The following is a 17,455-nucleotide window of genomic DNA, read 5'->3' as shown; positions in this document are numbered from 1 at the left end:
AAAATAGTATTATTAACTCAGCCACTTAGTAGTTCAAAAGTCAAGTGCTCTTGTCTGTTTATTGTTCAGTCCACGTGACAGAATCCAACCCAAACAGCACTTCACATTTTTTCTCCAGACCTGGCCCAGCCCAGATTTTTTCAAAGTAGTGTGAACACTCAAATCTGGCCCAGATCTGATTTTTTCAAATCAGATTTAGACCACTTCCATATTTGGTCCTGAATCTGATTCAGATCCGATTTTTTCCAAACAGCTATGGTGGATTTGATGCAACTTTTACGTCACTTTACAATGTTTACTCTAGGTTTTGTTTGGCTCGATAAAACGTTGGATAATTTGAAGTGCAGCGGCGAGAATGTGAGCGCTGAAGGAGAGGAGATTATAAATTTAAAAAGACACGTGGTGTTAAACTTTGGGATGTAATAACCTTGTCGACGTTGTTTCTTAATAAACCGAACACTGCCCAGCGGGTTGAGACACTTTAGGATCTAAATTAAAGCAATGGTAGCCTATCTGAAACTAAAATACAGAGATTGGCTCTTGTTCTTCACTCTTTTCCTCCTCAGCAGCTGCTCAGACATTTTCCAGCTTCCATTTCACAGACATTTCAAAAATAAAAGTGAAATCCCTTTATGTTTCCTGTACAACAGCGTGCTTTGCCTGGCGTCATTGTTATTGTTCTTTAGCGCATGCAGGTCAGTTCAGAACCGCAAACCGTTCACACTGGAATCTGACATAGGCCACGTTTTAGATCCAAAACGAGCAAATTGAGCATTAAGGACTGTAGTGTGAACGTTGCCTTAGACTGGGCTCAGGTCTCCACCCTCGGTGTTAGACCTTAGCTGAGAGCACAGGATGCAAAATCCTTACTCGGTATAGAATAATATCATTCTGTACAGCTGGGTAATGTTTTCATTTTTCTGACAATGTGGTGGTTGTGTTGACAAAACACACATATTTCAAGCAGCGTACACAAAAGAAAAAGCAGACCACCTCTGCCAATTTTGTAATTTTCTGCAACATCAGTTATCTTCAAGGGCAACTGGATGCATCACATGAATAGCTAGACACATTACTTTCCAAGGGCTTGTATAATGCCACAGCATATGATAAGCATTGCATTGTAAATACCCCCTGTGGCTAATAAGGCTACTGCAGAGACAGGGTTTTGTGTAGCAAAAAATCACTTCCCTTCCCCCTTTTTCAAAGTCAGCTCTACTGAGCACTTCTAACTAATATGTTTCTTATACAAGGGGTTAAAGAGAATGGGCATTAATTCACCTAATATTACATAACTTAAAAATGTAGGACTCTGTTAGCCGGTCACTGTCATCCATTACTTCCTGTTGTGCCTGTAAACTGCTGCCTCACCCATTCTGCCTCCACCAAGCGAGGGAGGAAACTGTTTTTGCAGTTGCTATTGGTTTACATCTCAGAAATCAATACAGTAAATTGCAGCGAGGCCATTCTCCCCGGACAAAGGGAAATATGCTAGAAAGCCTGTAATTGGAGAAAAATCAATGGAAGCCACTGAGCGGTGAAACAGGACATCCACGCAGCTGTTGTTGACATGTGAATTATAAGAACTAGTAGTGACCTGGTTAGGGTTCATAAACCTTCATGATTCCTCGAGAGCTTTTGTCTTCAGCGGAGCAAAGAATCCTGATGTAGCCGCAGCACAGACTGGTTATCTCCTTCCCAAATAAGGACATCAATTATCTTTCTCTGCTTCTTTTGGCCTCCAAGTGTGAAGCCTACCACATACTTAGAAAACAAGTGGGAAGTCATAAAAGTAGGAAAAGATACGCTTTCCTAGTTCCTACAAGGAAACTAGAGGCCGACAAATGAATTGGTTTGACTAATAGCTGCTGGATGTGCTTCATTGTATATCTATAGTGTATACACTATATTATAGACACTATGTATGGCATCAGTGGAACAATTGCAGCACTGCCTCCATCAGTACACTGTAGATCACTGTTTGGCTCAGAGCCTCTTCTCCTGAAATTAACTTAACGTCACTGCGTACCTAATTTATCAACATAATTAATATCTAAGTGAATATTAACTGTACATAAAGACAGATTTATTTGTAATGCGAGTGTGATTGGGTCATTAATTTTAATATGACATTATTCATATATATATATATATATATATATATATATTGGTCTGAAGATAGTCTTTAATCCTGAAAGCATGTCGTCTCTGTTTTTCTTCCAAGTCCAAGACAAACACAGCCGTGGGCCAGTGGCCATATCTGATCATTTAAGGGGCTGTTAAACAACTGTTTAATACCACATCAATGACACGAGTATCTTTTGAGGCCCAGAGACAGGGAAGCAGACAGTGCCACTCGAGTCAGGCTGCTGTCATAAACACACAACAGACTTGAAATTGTTTTCTTGACAGCATCTGAAATAATGTTTTCAGAAAGCTGTTCTCCACTTCGCTACCTTCTTCTGCTGATAGGGTTATAAAATGTGAAATGTTAGAAAGCTTCTGTGGTCCCAGGGTACAATGCTGGAACAGCCTTTTTACAGCAGGGCTGACGAGCCGCATTCGTTGAGTGACCCATTTTCACTTCATTTATTCCCACAAAAAGTTATGTCTCCAGTATAGCAGCAACCTAAAACCTCTGTGCACCCTATTAGAGCTGCAACAATTAATCAAATAATCGCACAATAAAACATTATTAAATTAATCGTCAACTACTTTGATAATCGATTAATCAGTTTGGGTAGTAGTTTTTATGAAAAAAAGTCTCAATTCTCTGATTTCAGCTTCTTAAAGAGGAACTATGTAAGTCCAGTCGCTTTTTCGCTGTTTTGCTAACCCTTGTCCTTGTCATGTGCATATTGTTTACGACGAAGCCGACGAGAAAGCTATCAATAGAGTGGTGAATAACGTTATACATCCTACATGATGTTACGAGGTGTATATTTGTGCAGTCCTATCTGTCATAAACAAGAGAGGGTTACGGGACGCGTTTGTGTCCAGGTGCGCAGGGACGAGAGCTGAGACACCGGGGCGGTGGCCCGATCTTGCAAAGTTGCTAAGTGACACACACGTGGAAGGCAGAGAGCCTCCATTCTCCCTCGTAACAAGTTGAGCCTTTTATTAAACCATCACAATTAATCCAAAGCTGTTTAATTAAGGTAAAAAATTTAGCATAGTTAAGCTACAAATCCTGCATAGTTCCTCTTTTAAATGTGAATATTTCTGGTTTCTTTGTTCCATTATGACAATAAACTGAGCATCTCTTTGGTTTGTGGACAAAACAAGACATTTCTCAAAAATTTTTAACATAATGGATTAATTGTTTAAATAATCGACAGATTAATCGATAATAAAAGAGGAATTGTTAGTTGCAGCCCTACACCCTAATACAGTGATGCAGGGAAGACAAATTTGACTTTCTCTCTGCCAAGTAATTGCACACTTAAGGATCATCCACACACCAGGACTATGCACAAACATTAATGATGTGTAAGAGTGGCATTTAACAATGCAAGGAGGTGTGCAGTCTAAATAACCGTGGCCACCACATAACAGAGCATCGCCCATGATAAATCCTACACACTGCAGTGATGTAATCAACCTAATCACGCTTCAGGATGTCCTGTTAGCATCACCGCCAGGTTACTGAAGAGCTGAGAAACATGGAACATCAATATCTGTTGAGTCATCAGCTAGCTGCTTTTTTCCTGTTCCAAACTATCATTGTTACATCAGCTTTTTTAAAAACTGACCCCTAACATGAAAACAAAACACATTTCAGAAAATTCCTTAAACATGTTTATCATTATTCCTACAATAAAGGGCATTTTTCACAGTGTGGAACATGTAACAGGCACGCTCCGGCCCTGACGGTGGCTCGACCGCCAGCTGTGGGCGTCTGTGTGTGTAATGTGTAAGACAACACCAGCCGCGAATGCACACACAGCTGATGTCAGAGATTCCACACCGTGCCTGCCCTCTTGGAGGCCATGCCACTGGAGCTGGTCTCGTCCAAAGCTGTCCAGTCATCACACAAATATTTGCCAAGTCTGACTTCCCTCTCGCGGCCTCCCTGTCCTGCTCGCTGGCTCCGAAACATCCAAACCTGATCCATGTGAACTCCACGGCCGGCCTCTTTTCTCTGCGACAGCTCACGGCGAAGTAAGGTGAGGAAAACGAGATCTACTTACAGATCATGAATTTGACCTCAGCCTTATTGTTTGGTGGGTATATAGAGCCGAATGATGTGCTGACCTCAGGTTGCAGTGGTGTTGAACTTTATACCACAAATGAACACTGCTCTGGGTATAGCTCTGCTTGTGTCTAAACCGCAGCAACTGTGTAAGCACAACTAGAGTACCAAGGCATACAGAGAATCACCACCTAATCTCTGGGTTGCCAGAATTAGTGCAATCTCCTGTTTCAGATTTCTAAAAATAATCTACTCACAATCACAGTTTAAACATAGAAACCCTGCACGGCGCAGACAAGCAACATTCATTCACAGTGGGAAACAAAACGCCCCGGTGAACACCTAATGCCTAAACTGAAGACAATCACATGTTGGTGATGTCATCTGTCATCTCTTGAAGCCTGACACCCATAAAGGCCTTATTTCCACTAACAAAAAGGAATGATAACTCTTGAGGATGTGTTGCTCTTACACTCCTACAATAGAGGTTTGAAATGACTTATTAAAGTCATCCTCGAACTACTGCGACGAGGTGTAAATTTGGTTGAGGACAAGGGACGTGGCTTCAGACCAAACACCTCCTGGTCAGTGGAGAGAGGTTTCCTTCAGCCTAATGTGGACTCTTACAGATAATCGCTGGAGCAAAGTAATAACAGCCGAATTCAGCCAGCTGAAATAGGCAGCTTTAGCTTCTGAGCACAAGTGTTTATCAAAGTGTCTGAGAGCTGATGTCATGGTGAAGCAGAGCGTGTAGCAGAGACCTCTCAATTCACTCAGTCCACTGTTCCCAAAAAAAAAACTGCACAGCATGAAACAACCATCTCACATCTGAGTGGACGAAAAAGCTTTCTCAGATTTGATTTTTGGGGCAAGATTTCAGTTGCAAATTAACAACTACATGAATGATGATAGTTCAAATTTTACCCCAAACACTAAAGAGATCAATTCAACGTCTGAGTGATGTTATCAGTAACTTGTGGTGGTCATTTTTCATATTTTACTGAACAAACTTCATGGATTCATGATCAGAAAATCATTTTTAGATGCAACTTTAAGTGTTGCAAAATGATTTTTGAATTATGGATATGCCACATACAATCTTTTTTTTTTTTTTTTGCCACCTATGAGTGAAATCGGCCTGTCCGTGGTCCAATCATTTTTGGCATGCACTGCAGATGGCCAACATTACATCAGCCTCACACACTCTGTACAAGTTCCTCGCAGCTGACGCTTGGTGTTGTTTTTTTTAGGTGGAGTGTTGCAGGGTGAACAAAGTAGACGGTGGCACTGCACTACAGGGCTTTTAACACTGTCCACCCATAGGGGGAAGATTTATTTTCTCCTCCACTGTCCGAGTGTTGAGGCGGTTTATTTAGCTGGCCTCGCAAGTTCCTAGTTGGTGCCTGGGGTGTGTGCCACCACAGTCGGGCCCAGTAATCACGAGTCAAGGAGTGCTAATTAACAGCCACATGAAAGCAGGCTGCTGCAGAGAGGGGGCTACGAGGGACCGAGAGTGACATTCCCACATTCCACACAAAGACCACATTACACTGTGCACAGTGTCAGGTGGTGGAGACCTGAAACAGCAGAAAATGTAATGAGGGTATCTGATCCTCAAAGTGAGGGAGGGATGTGGAAGCTAATCTGCGATCAATGCGTTACGGTTTTAGTGCAGGAGGGGGGGCCAAAACATGACGAGTGAGTGCTGCAGAGCACACAGTGTTGTTCTGCCTCTGAAGGACGGCTGCGCAGAGATAGATGGATAAACTGCTTCACGTTCTGTATTCTGGAAAGATGCCGACCTGAACTCCAGACTCTGTGGGTGAGAAGTCCTCATCTGGCCCCGACAGCCTCTTTATCGATTTCTAGTCTCTGTAAAGAAACACAAGCCTCTGCATCCATCTGAACACTGCCCACCTATTTATTAGCCAAGGCTGGGGATGTTCAACAGTGAGTTATAGAATATGCACATACAATGATTAAGATGATTTAAATAATTGAAATGTGTTTGCAAATATAGGCCAAGCATAGCAGGAATACTACAGGACTCCCACAGGGCCCACACACTTCAAATGTATACTGTCATGTTTAAGCTAGACACTTTAGTAGGTTTGGAGAGCTTTTTCATGCTGTTGTTTTGCAAAGCAGAACATCACTCCCAAAAGTTAATGTTTTTAACAACAAACTAGAAACAGTTTCTTGACCTAACACTATTTATATTAATAATACACGACAAAAGAATAAGTATCTTTGTAATGTTATGTCAATTGTGAAAGCTAGAAAAATATTATACTCCAAATAAAAATGATTCACAAAAAGAAATATTTAAAAACATAACATCTAAAGCTGCTAAACCTAACTTCTCACATTGGTCTTAAGCGTATTTGTAGATTACACTATACACTGGCAACAAGTGCTGCTTCAGGATTGGCAGTGATGCCAAAATATCCCTTTTGCTTAGTCTACAAACAATGTGGTTAATATTACGTAAAAAGACAAGTGAGATGACTACTGCTTTGATTTGCATATCAACCCTGAAGGAATGTTAAGACATCGCTTCGACACTAATGTGATCTTAGGCTCTGGTGTTTTAGAATTAATTACATTCATTCCACTCCTGCAAAACAAGACCGTCTGCAGACTAGAGAGCGTCAACTCCAAAAAGGCTCTGACCCTGGAAATAAAATACATCTATCACTTGCAGCCCCTCATGTTACAAGAAGACAGGACGCAGTCAAACATTCAAGATCAGCTCCTGCTAAGTCAGCCTGAATGTGAAGCCAACCAAACCCGGCTAAAGCTAAAGCCAGCGGCTAAACGAGCACCAGCCTCTGCAGGCGGGCAGGACTAATGCTCATGTGAATCCCCACGTGCTGCAGGCCGGGCCCTGTACACAGCAGGGTGACTTCACGTCACTCCCTGTGTGATGTCATGCTGGGTGGCAGGCTCCTCATCAGGGCTGTGTGTGGGATTACTCCTGCTGTCCTGGATCAACAGAGCAGGGAGGGAGGGGGGGAGGGAGGGAGGGAGGGAGGGAGCCGCATCTCTCAGACCATACAGGAAAAACGACACTTTTTTGTTTCTGTGTTAACAGTGGAATCTAAATCTAATTTTTCAATTGTTATGATACTCTGAAATAAACATCAACAAGCGGCGGTTACAGCTAACAGATTTAACAGTACTGTTGTTTATCAGATACAACAGTAACGGGCTGTAGCTTTCTGTCGTCTGACTCAGTCTGTGAAGTGACTTTATCACAGTCGGATCACATTAGATTGAATTCAATTTATTTGTCAGAAGGTCTGGAAGCAGCACAAAGGGATATTAATATGACAACAGATCTCACAAACTAACAAAGCTCCAACAAGGCCAGTTTATCCGTTTTGGAGCGCGCCACATAATGTCATTCATTATTATAAGGTTATTTTTATAAGGTTATCTTTTTTAAGATCGAACATAATTTCCAATTACTCTCTAACATTTGTGACCCTACACTTAATATTTCACTGATGCTGTTAATTGTTGATTCACTTCAAATACTGTTACATAAAAAGGCCTACAACAAAACATGGTATCATTTAAGCACTGTAAGAAGATAACAGAAGAAAAACAATAATTCTACTAAATTTGACAGAATTTAGTTAAAAAATAAAGAGGAAAAACCAGAGGTCATGTGAGGAGAGTGCACCAAATTAATAACCAATAAGACTGTGTGTCTTTCAGGATTTGATATCATAAGCCTTATTATTTCAAGACTACAATGAAGTATTTTGACTTTGTCTCATTTTCTCAAAAAACAGCCACATTATTTCAACGCACGAGAAAACGCCTTCGCATTGACAGGCCGCAACAGGCCGACAACGTTAACAAAAAGCAACAACAGTCACAAACAAGAGGTGACACAAAAGACGATTCTGCTTCTTTGGGCACGCAACACTATGTGAGCCACCTTTGAAATGTTATGAATTAACTTTAAATCATTTTCACAAGGCAGATCAGACTGGTCTTTATTCACTCCCCCACCCTGTACTGTATATAGAGGAAGACAAGGTGAGGCGCTTATAGTAAGTGATACAGCAAGCTCTCATTACCATAGCTTCACTTGTGGGAGTGGCATGTCGTGCTGTATGGTATTTTGGTTGCTTGGTATCATAAGACTTCCTCATATTACCGCTCCAGCCCACTTCATAGCTAGAGTGTTGTGTAACAACTGTGTGAATTATCTAAATATAATCCTAAAAGGCCTGCTGCTATCCACAATGCGCTGTTGAGTCAAGCAGCTGCTGGCACACAGGTAGATGCCTCGGTTCTCGCTCTCTCCACCCCGACACACAGGCGGTCCTGGGCACAGGCGGGCTGCTGTGTCACAAGACTGGCAGGCAACCAGCCATGCTGGAGAGGGTGGGTCTGCAAAAAAGTTTTATGAGTTGCTGTCTGGACACAGAGGCCTCTCAGAGACAAGCCACCTATTGATCCCCGTCTCACTGTGGCCATGCAGGGACGGAGGTAGTTTTCTCTTTCCTATCGCGTCTGCTACGGTCTGTACCAGACCTGCTGTTTAGAGATCAGAGCATGAATACCAAGCTCTATGGACGGGAGTTTTTTTCATGTGTTATTTTATTGATGTTGACAATTGCTTTCAGTATGAAGTGCTAGACTTCACTCCTGCTCTGATGCCTCTTCCAGTCTACGAAATGGGCTACACTGCGAAATTAAGTGGAACATGGTTTGTTTGACACAAAACTGTGTTTGCCCTACTAACCTGAAGAGGGATCCATCTAGTAACTTATTAATCTGACCGAGTGAGAGAGAGATCCTATGGGAATACCTCCACGGCCAAAGAGCCAGCCTCTGAAACTGACACTGGATCCTTCGTGCACAAACACACACACACACACTTAGGGAGCAGCTGTTTGGGGGAGCCCGACAAGGGACGAATTTAAAATTTCATACCGTCTGTGTTGCTGAAGCAGCATAGTTGCCCTGTGAAACACTATATTCACCAAGGTAGTCAAAAGAGCCACAGCCGTCCTGCACAAAATTCCATGTTAAAGATATTGAGTATATAAATGATAGTTACGATAATAAGACTGAATGCTTCAGTAATGCTCCATGAAACACGTGTTTCACCAGAGATATAAACCAACTGCAATCTTTGACAAATTATAACCTGGGACTACTTCAATTTAACTACTGATGGTATGATAAGTGTTTTATGATATGATAACGCAATAGAGAAAAAAGAAAAACAGTGTGCTAATAAACACACTGCCACTGAGCCACGCAGCTCCATGACAAACCCTTCTTCTCAGGACGACATGCACCTTCTTGGCACCATTAGAGACCAAATATCTGCTAGCTGGTATCAACAACACCGTCATTGTACTATTATTGATTCCAAAATGTATACCAAGTGCCCGCATACACACTTTTATATAGTCAGTGTGGTAACAACATGGTCACAGACCAACGGTGTGAAATCATTCACTGCAAAAAGCGAGCGTTGTATTTTGACAGGCTGAGCAGCAGTGGTGACGGTGGCCGACTCATGTTATGAACACCCAGTACGGTATGTTGACTAACAGTGAATGCAACAGAAAACAATTTACTATTATTATCAGCTGTGTCATCGCCTGTATATCATACTCCTTCAATGATATTGTGAAATGATTAGCACAATACAGTTAAGCTGTACAGATCTAACCACACATTTTGATTTGGATTAACAGAACAATTAAGTAAGTCAATAGAAAAGCTTTGATAGGTCATGATTGATTGCATTTCTTAAGTGCACTGACCAATAAACACATTCAAACATTCAAACTGGGATCGATCATCTGATCAGCTGTGGCTCGACTATGTTTATCGTCTGACCGTGCGGTCGGTGAGACAAAATTACTGATGTTTTCCTTCCTCACCCTGTGTGAGTTGGGAATGTGTACTGCATAAGGAAGGATGCTACACCCCACTTAAAATACTTGCCCGAGGTGCTCGCTGTGCTGCTGTGTGCATCAATATGTTCCTTGAAGTGTTCAAGACTTGCATAATGAAGCCTGACAGTGCAACCTCACACACCCTGACAGAGACTTTATACTAGCAGGGTATGAAGATCTTTTTGGTCTGGCAGCATCACTGCACAGTGCATTTTAGCACTGTCAGGAAACTTAAATAAAGTCATCATCTGGGGAGATACATTCATGCATAAACACACAGGTGGTCACTTGCTTTAGGGAAAGACAGATCGGACAAATTTACTCTCTGTTTAGGAGATAAAAATGGTAGTTTGTTGGAACTTTCCACACTGCTGCCGATCACCAGTCTCCTCTGCATCAGTTTGTGTCTTGTTGTCTGGGCCCTATACTCACTGGAATGAATGAATACAGGTGGAAGACTTGGACTTGGATGCGTTTCTTTTTCCTACTACACAATACCATACCCAGTTTCTTGAAATTCCATCAACCTCGCAAGGTTTCCCCCTCTTACAGCTGCATGTGTTTCCAGCAGCTTTATAACAACATAAGCGGTCCCTGCAGGCTAGAAACTGCAGCAGAGAACTTCTACCTCTGTCCTACTTTTCCACGTTGACTGTTTGTCCTGCTGTCCGAGCAAACAAGAGGGCCACGCATACAAGACCTGAATAATTCAAGACAAAGTGTAACGCTACCCTCTCCCATCGCGGTGATGCTGGAAATGACGGCTAAAAGACCCCCGAGTCCCAGTTTCATAACGAGCACAGAGCCCTGATCCACTGACTGGGCAGACAGCTCAGGCAGCAGTCACATATATCTGGCAGGGGCTGGTGTAGAGGAAGAAATTGCGCTGCTGACTTGACTCACTCGATCAGGTTAGTCACTTAACATTAAAAAACCAGTCGTTGCCTATTATAAGTACGAAAATACACATGAGGGACTATGACTGTGAACTCTAAGCTGATGCTAAAAGTAAACGTTACATCACGCATGCACCTCAAATAAAAACCTGGGCTCAGATAATCTGGATCGTGACTGGCAGGTTCTTTGAAAGCTGTCTGATAAAAGATCTAACGCATGCAAAAACAGGAGTGATAAGAGGGAAAATATAGGACCTGTCTCCCATTCAGTGTTACTTTATAATGCAGCGTTTAACCTAAAGGCAGCCTGAAAAGCTAAATGTAAACAATTCTGTTCACCAACCTGCTCGCAATGCCAAACAGATACAGCTCGATGCTGTTTGATGATAATGTCTGATGTCCTAAATGTTGACTCTGAGCCAGCTATTATGGCTACGACTATTCTCTGAAACAAAATATCAACGAACAATACACATGCTTACATAAACGCATTTGAGGCGTTCAAACGCATGGGGCTCGGGCACCGTTAACACACAGCCCGACAACTGAAGTTTTCATGTAACAGACAATTTATCCGTGCCTTTAGACAGCTGCATTGCGCCTGCATGGGCTCTCGTCATAGAAAAGTGTTGTGGTTATTTTTCAGCGCAGACCGGACCGTAACGTTTGGGCTAGCAAGTGGCTACCTCCAGCCTGGCTAATCAGCAGCTAACGTTAGCTAACATTAACGCTGGTAGCTGGAGTATCCCTTTACTGCTTACCTTGAACGGCGTCGCAGATGTTGTTTCCGTCGTCCCATTAAGTTTCCGAGCAAGCGTCGACTTGGGAATAACATAAACGTTTCCACGACCAACAATTCCTAACTTTTTAGCATCTTCACGGCTGGAAGTAAGCATGAAATCCCAAACCGGACCACAACCGACAAAGTAATTTCTCCACCACTTACAACAACAACGTCAACCGAAGAACTACGGCCCGCCCCCACACATAACCATCCAATCAGAGAGGAGAGTCCATTTTATTGACATTTATAGGAACCAATGGCTGTTCACGTAGGCTTTGACTGACGTTCTCCGATAGAGTAAACACCAAATGAGAGCAACCAAGTAAAAAACGTTCATTTGGCAATTGGCTGCAGGGAAATAAGGGGCCAGGGGTTTTGTGCAAGTGGCCTATGAGTGTGTCACCGAGTCCAGAGTGACAGGTGCTTCAGAGTTGACAAAATAGCCGGGGCGTCACCACTGCCCGGGTGAGGTCATCTCGGATGATGTAAACCCAACACAACAGTCCACACGTTTTGGATTTTAAAAGTTTAATTTTCCCAAAGTAATACAAAACAAAGCACACCAGCACAATAAAATGCATGTAGCAGTGAGAAAACTGAAACAACATTTTGAGGAAAAAAATGAATCACCATAAACATGTATGACCTACAAGTTGGCTATTGGAAGTATAAACAAAGTTTTACTGACATAGCTTGGAGAATATCTTGTCTGTTACATTGTAAAGCAGCATAAACATTTCACAATAAAATGCAATGCTGCTTTAGACACCTTCTTTCATATTTTAATAAAACCAATTCCTTTTCAAAGTATTTGAAATTTCACAACTACATGCCATACAACTATTACTGAAAAATATTGTACAAAAAACAAAAATTAGTTAGCTCTGTACGAGAAGATGGGTAGATTATAAGCTTCCTGTCAAAGCAACCGACATCTCCTCTGGCCAGTGACGACTACCAAACTCAACGCCGCCTCCTGTCTGGACTTCTGCTGCGTCTCCGTCCACCAGCCCTGGGACAAAACACATGGTCGGATTAGAAAAAGGAAAATACTGTTCTGTCATTTCTGGAATAAAGGCTGATGGCTTTGACAAATTCATGGCTTGGGATAAAGCCCTCTTTAAAATACCCCTGACTGCTGGAATGAAAGCAGTCGAACCAAAATGACTGCAGCCAAACAACAATGGACGACTGCAGTGCAGTTGTCAAAGAAAAGAACCGTATGACAACTGACCTTTACTCCAAAACTGTGAGATGATGAATATGAGGAAATACAGGGAAAAATAGACCAACCCCCTATGTCTTTGTCTACTTTCAATCACACAATTCTAGTGTTGAAAAACCCAATTGAATTAATAATTTGGAGCAGTTTTTTCACATTGACCTAGCTGGATAGTTGGATACAATAACTACATTGGCAACATTACAAACAAGCCATGTTTAGTAAGATAAAATCACATTTTGTCATCATAGTATTCTTTCAACATTGTAATTGACAAAGTGCAACATGTACAATTCAGATAACACTTCTTGTACCAACAAGTTACTGTCGCCACAAGCAAAACTCATCAATGAACATGGCAGCCTCACCTCCTCTTGTTCTTGGGAGGCCCTCTGACAAATCCCCAGTCAACGCTGATCGGCTGGCCCATCAGGTCCTGACCGTTGAGCCCTTCCATGGCAGCCTGGGCCTCTTTGTATGTCTCATACTCTACCAGTGCATACCCCTAGGGACAGTTATTAGGACATCATTAGAGTCATTGCACACTCATAGCAACACTGTCTGGGCATTTGGCAATGTTTAACACACAAAACAAAAAACAAGACAAACAAAACAACTGATCATTAAAGAGTATTCCTCAGGCTTATAGGTGTTATGACTCTGCAGAAACCAGTGGGCTTACTCAGCAGACTCATTTTCAACTTGGCACAAAGGTACGATCAATACCAGATATGTCTCTGACCCATTGAAGAGACAATAAATTAAGTGTATTTGATGGTTAATACATCATGTCAATTTCCCAACAGCCTGTAATACTATAGGACACTCAGTGTTTTGATGGAAGACAGTAAAGGGTTTCAGGCCGAAGGTGTTTTGTTCTTACTTCATATTTAAAACAATGCTGCCACCTTGTGGCTGTAAGTACAGCTCATACTGAAAGGTTAGGGGGAAAAAAACTATGTATGAATCTGGACCAGGAAAAACAGAAACTGTCTGAAACAATATTTGCACATTGTCTAGTCATTTTAATTCTGCCCGTCTTCGATGTCATTTTTTCCAGTATGAGGAATGTGATTCACAGATTAACCTACGTCCATTGTGCCTGCAATAGGAGATTGTTTTAATACTTGTGATGATGAAAAAAAGACAGAATACAGAAAACAACTCTGGGGTTTGTACATCATCCCCTGCATTAGAAAGAAATAATGAAAGTAAAACCTTTCAGTAATTTCTGGGTTAGATCATCAGCATTAGATTTAATAGGATATTAAATAAGGCAAAGGCAGCTAAATCAGGGCAGTTGTTCAATTTTCCAACTGAGGTAACTTACTGTTTCCAGCCACAGTGTTAAAAACACAGACGGTAGCCCAGTTGGGACATGGGAAAACAGTTGCAGGGCTTCATCAGTACATCAGTCTGTTTCTGCTCCTTTTTGAGTTTTATACTTCGCATCGCATTTGTCTGTCTGACCTGACCTTCCCTAGCAGATTAGCTGTATAGCTGTATAATGTATCATCCAAGCTGACCATATATTGGATAATTTAAAAAATAGATTAATTCATTTTCTATACCGCTCACCGCTCATTTTCTATACCGTGTTATCCTGAGAGGCGGGGTACACCCTGGGTTAACCCTAACCCTAAAAAATAGATGTACAAGTAAAAAAAAAGAAAAAAAAGAAACATAAATCTAATATCGTAAGTAAATAAGTGGCCCAGATGATCTGTCAATTAGAACTATAAAACAAGTGTGCATCGAAAATAAGGACACAGTGAAACTCCCAAACAGGCTTACAACACAGTCCCTGGTCTCACCTTGAGATAACCTGTTCTGCGGTCAAGGTTGAGATGCAGGTTCTTGATTTCTCCAAACTCAGAAAATTTGTCATGAATGTCTTCCTCTGTGGCCTCCTCGTGTACACCTGTCACAAACAGGATCCAGCCCTCCACAGCTGCAACAAGATCAAGACAGAGGTCAAATAATAAACCAGGCAAAGGGATAAATTATTATGGCAAAAGTTACAATCACTTGACTTGTATGTGCCAGCTCCTGGACTGTGAAACACTTTTCTCTCCAGAGATCAGCATATTGTTGAGTGTTTAACATCTCTTCTTTAATCCAATTTATTCTCAATCTTTATACTGCAATTTCCTTGCCATGATTTACTCCTAATAAGTTTTGTTTGTGTTTTACCCATTCAATTTATGAAATTTTTGTTTTAGTTTTAATTATCTTTGGTGTCTGTCACTGCTTTTTGTGTACGAGACAAACACATGAAATTGTTTATGAAAAAGAAATATTTAAGACAACAGCACAAATATAGACAAATACAACAGTATCTGTAAGTTATTCTAGTTCACAGACGAGTTATGTCATCACTTCAAGCTACCTAGTTGGGGAAAAAAGATAATATGTGACTGGTGCAGTAGATAGAGGCTGGTATTTAAATGCATAGGTCTTAAGGTATTGGAAAATTACCCAAATTGGACAATGGACATGTGTCACATATTAGTTTTCTGCATTGCTGCACACCAATCCTTTTCATAAACAACTGACAAGGTAACATATTGCAATTTGACAAATAGTATACGCAATTTTGAACATGTTCAACAGACTTGACTGTATCAGTTCAGCTCTCAGTTTTAATAGGAACAGCAGCACTTACATCTCTGAGGGCCGGGCTCATCCCCATCCTGCTCCACGGTGTCATAGTCCTCTTTGATTCTGGACCTGGCCCCCTCCTCTACAAACAGCAACACACGTATAACAATATAATTAAATGAACCTGTTACACAAGAACGGGTCGGGGTACATAAACGAAATTCATAACAGTGATAACTCACCTGAGCCAAAACCTCGTCCTTTCCTCTTCTTAGCTTTCTCTTTCAGCTTATGGATGCTCTCTGGGGAAAGAGAATGGAGCTGGTCAAACCCCTTGCAATGTTTGTTGCTACATTTGTTGCCACGCTCCCAAAGTTTGACCCAATGATGTACAGAGTAATATAATGTAGCTCATGCTACAATAACACCAAACCGACACCAACACGTAAGAGCCGCATGTGTAATTACACAAACACTTTAATCGAAGCAACATAATAGTAACATTTAGCCAACGTCTTAGAGATGATTCAACTAGCGTGCTAGCGGCGGCTAACAACATTAAGGGTTCGTAGTTCAGACTTTAACACGGTAAACATCGTGGCGTTAGGAAAAGTAACAGATATGAGAGGCTGCTAATAATGTCTGAAGTGGAAATATTTGGTAAAAGTTTAAAGACGAGTTTAACGAACGCCAGAGAGCGTTTGAATGAACCTCCAGCGTGTGGTTAGCTTCATGTTAGCATTTCTCAGGCCTGCTACCACGCAGGCTGCGTTTGTTACATCGTCTGCTACGGCCACTTTTGACGTAGACCTCAATATTTTCACATAATTTGAACACCGGGAACACAGAGCATCTACCGCGGAGAGCTCTAAATAATAATCGCACCATCACCATCTTCATCCATAGGAAAGTCCTCGCCTCCCGCTTCATGAAGGTCCAAAACGTCCGCCATGTTGTCTGTGTGTGTCTACGACTGAGCTACGCAACGTGCGTAAGTACAAAGAGTAAACGTGCCGGCGGATGTTGCCAGTTTGCGTAGAAGTACGTAAAGAAGGTAATACCAAAGTCTCTGGTAATACCAGTAAGAGTAAAGAAATACTCTTGGATTTTTCACTGAGTCTGACTTTCCTGTGGAAAAAAGCATCGGTAATACACACTTTAGATAATTCGTTTGTTGTTGTTTTTGCAATTCAGAGAAATAAGCTGTGGCCTGATTCATTAGTTTTTTCACAGTAGCCTAACTTTGGACAAATGGGGAAGATTACATGAATAGAAAAACTTGAACTCATGTAGGCTACACAACAAAGTATTTAATGTTATGTTATTTTGATTCCAATGGGTTGTCTGTTGATTCAAATACAGTTGTAGGCTACTGCACCTCAACTGTGCAACATATGTTTAGACCAACAAAACTACAAAGACTTGTGTGTTTATGTATTTTTGCACATCATTGCTTCCTACATTGCTTGTTATATGCGTCAATAAACATGAAACAAGAAAAATATAATTAATCTTTCCATATGTCCTGCATGTGGAATCAGAGCAGACTCTGTACAGCTGAGGCAGATCAATATACTGCACTGAAACATGGAAAAGGGGATACGTATATACCTGTAAAGTGAAAATAGAACAGCAGAGCTAAAAGTGATTACCATTAGTTGGACATTTAGAATTAAATAGAGTGGTGGGCATCACTGGCAGGGTTCACACTATTCACTCACACTCTGGAAGGGGCATAAACCAATGCTTAATTCATAAATCGGGAACAATACAGATTACCAGACTGAGACTTCCACCTTACACTCAACTGAGTAAAGAAATGTATAC

At 41.5% G+C, this 17,455-nt stretch overlaps 2 protein-coding genes across 3 annotated transcripts in view; both read right to left on the bottom strand.

The window, feature by feature from the left end:
* otud7b (OTU deubiquitinase 7B) overlaps positions 1 to 12,011 on the bottom strand; it is a 39,447-nt gene extending 27,436 nt beyond the window's left edge. Inside the window, exon 1 of one of the 2 annotated variants that reach the window (XM_085803630.1) lies at positions 11,783 to 12,011. The gene's annotated coding sequence lies outside the window, so the exon portion shown is untranslated. The remainder of the gene's footprint in view (positions 1 to 11,782) is intronic. The other variant, XM_085803631.1, reaches the window with a different exon arrangement.
* Positions 12,012 to 12,316: 305 nt separating this feature from the next.
* Positions 12,317 to 16,598, bottom strand: rbm8a (RNA binding motif protein 8A). The gene is made up of 6 exons (XM_085803629.1): positions 16,514 to 16,598; positions 15,871 to 15,930; positions 15,693 to 15,770; positions 14,842 to 14,978; positions 13,396 to 13,532; positions 12,317 to 12,817 (listed from the first exon to the last, which is right to left on the bottom strand). The coding sequence occupies exons 1-6, from the start codon at positions 16,578 to 16,580 to the stop codon at positions 12,769 to 12,771; spliced, it is 528 nt and encodes a 175-aa protein (XP_085659755.1). The 5' UTR covers positions 16,581 to 16,598; the 3' UTR covers positions 12,317 to 12,768.
* Between the last annotated feature and the right edge of the window lie 857 nt (positions 16,599 to 17,455).

This window comes from Trachurus japonicus, chromosome 16 (genome assembly GCF_045865225.1).
Source record: "Trachurus japonicus isolate A0001 chromosome 16, Traja_1.0".
NCBI lineage: Eukaryota > Metazoa > Chordata > Actinopteri > Carangiformes > Carangidae > Trachurus > Trachurus japonicus.
The sequence above is the reverse complement of the archived record's forward strand: the minus strand, read 5'-3'. Positions and strand labels throughout refer to the sequence as shown.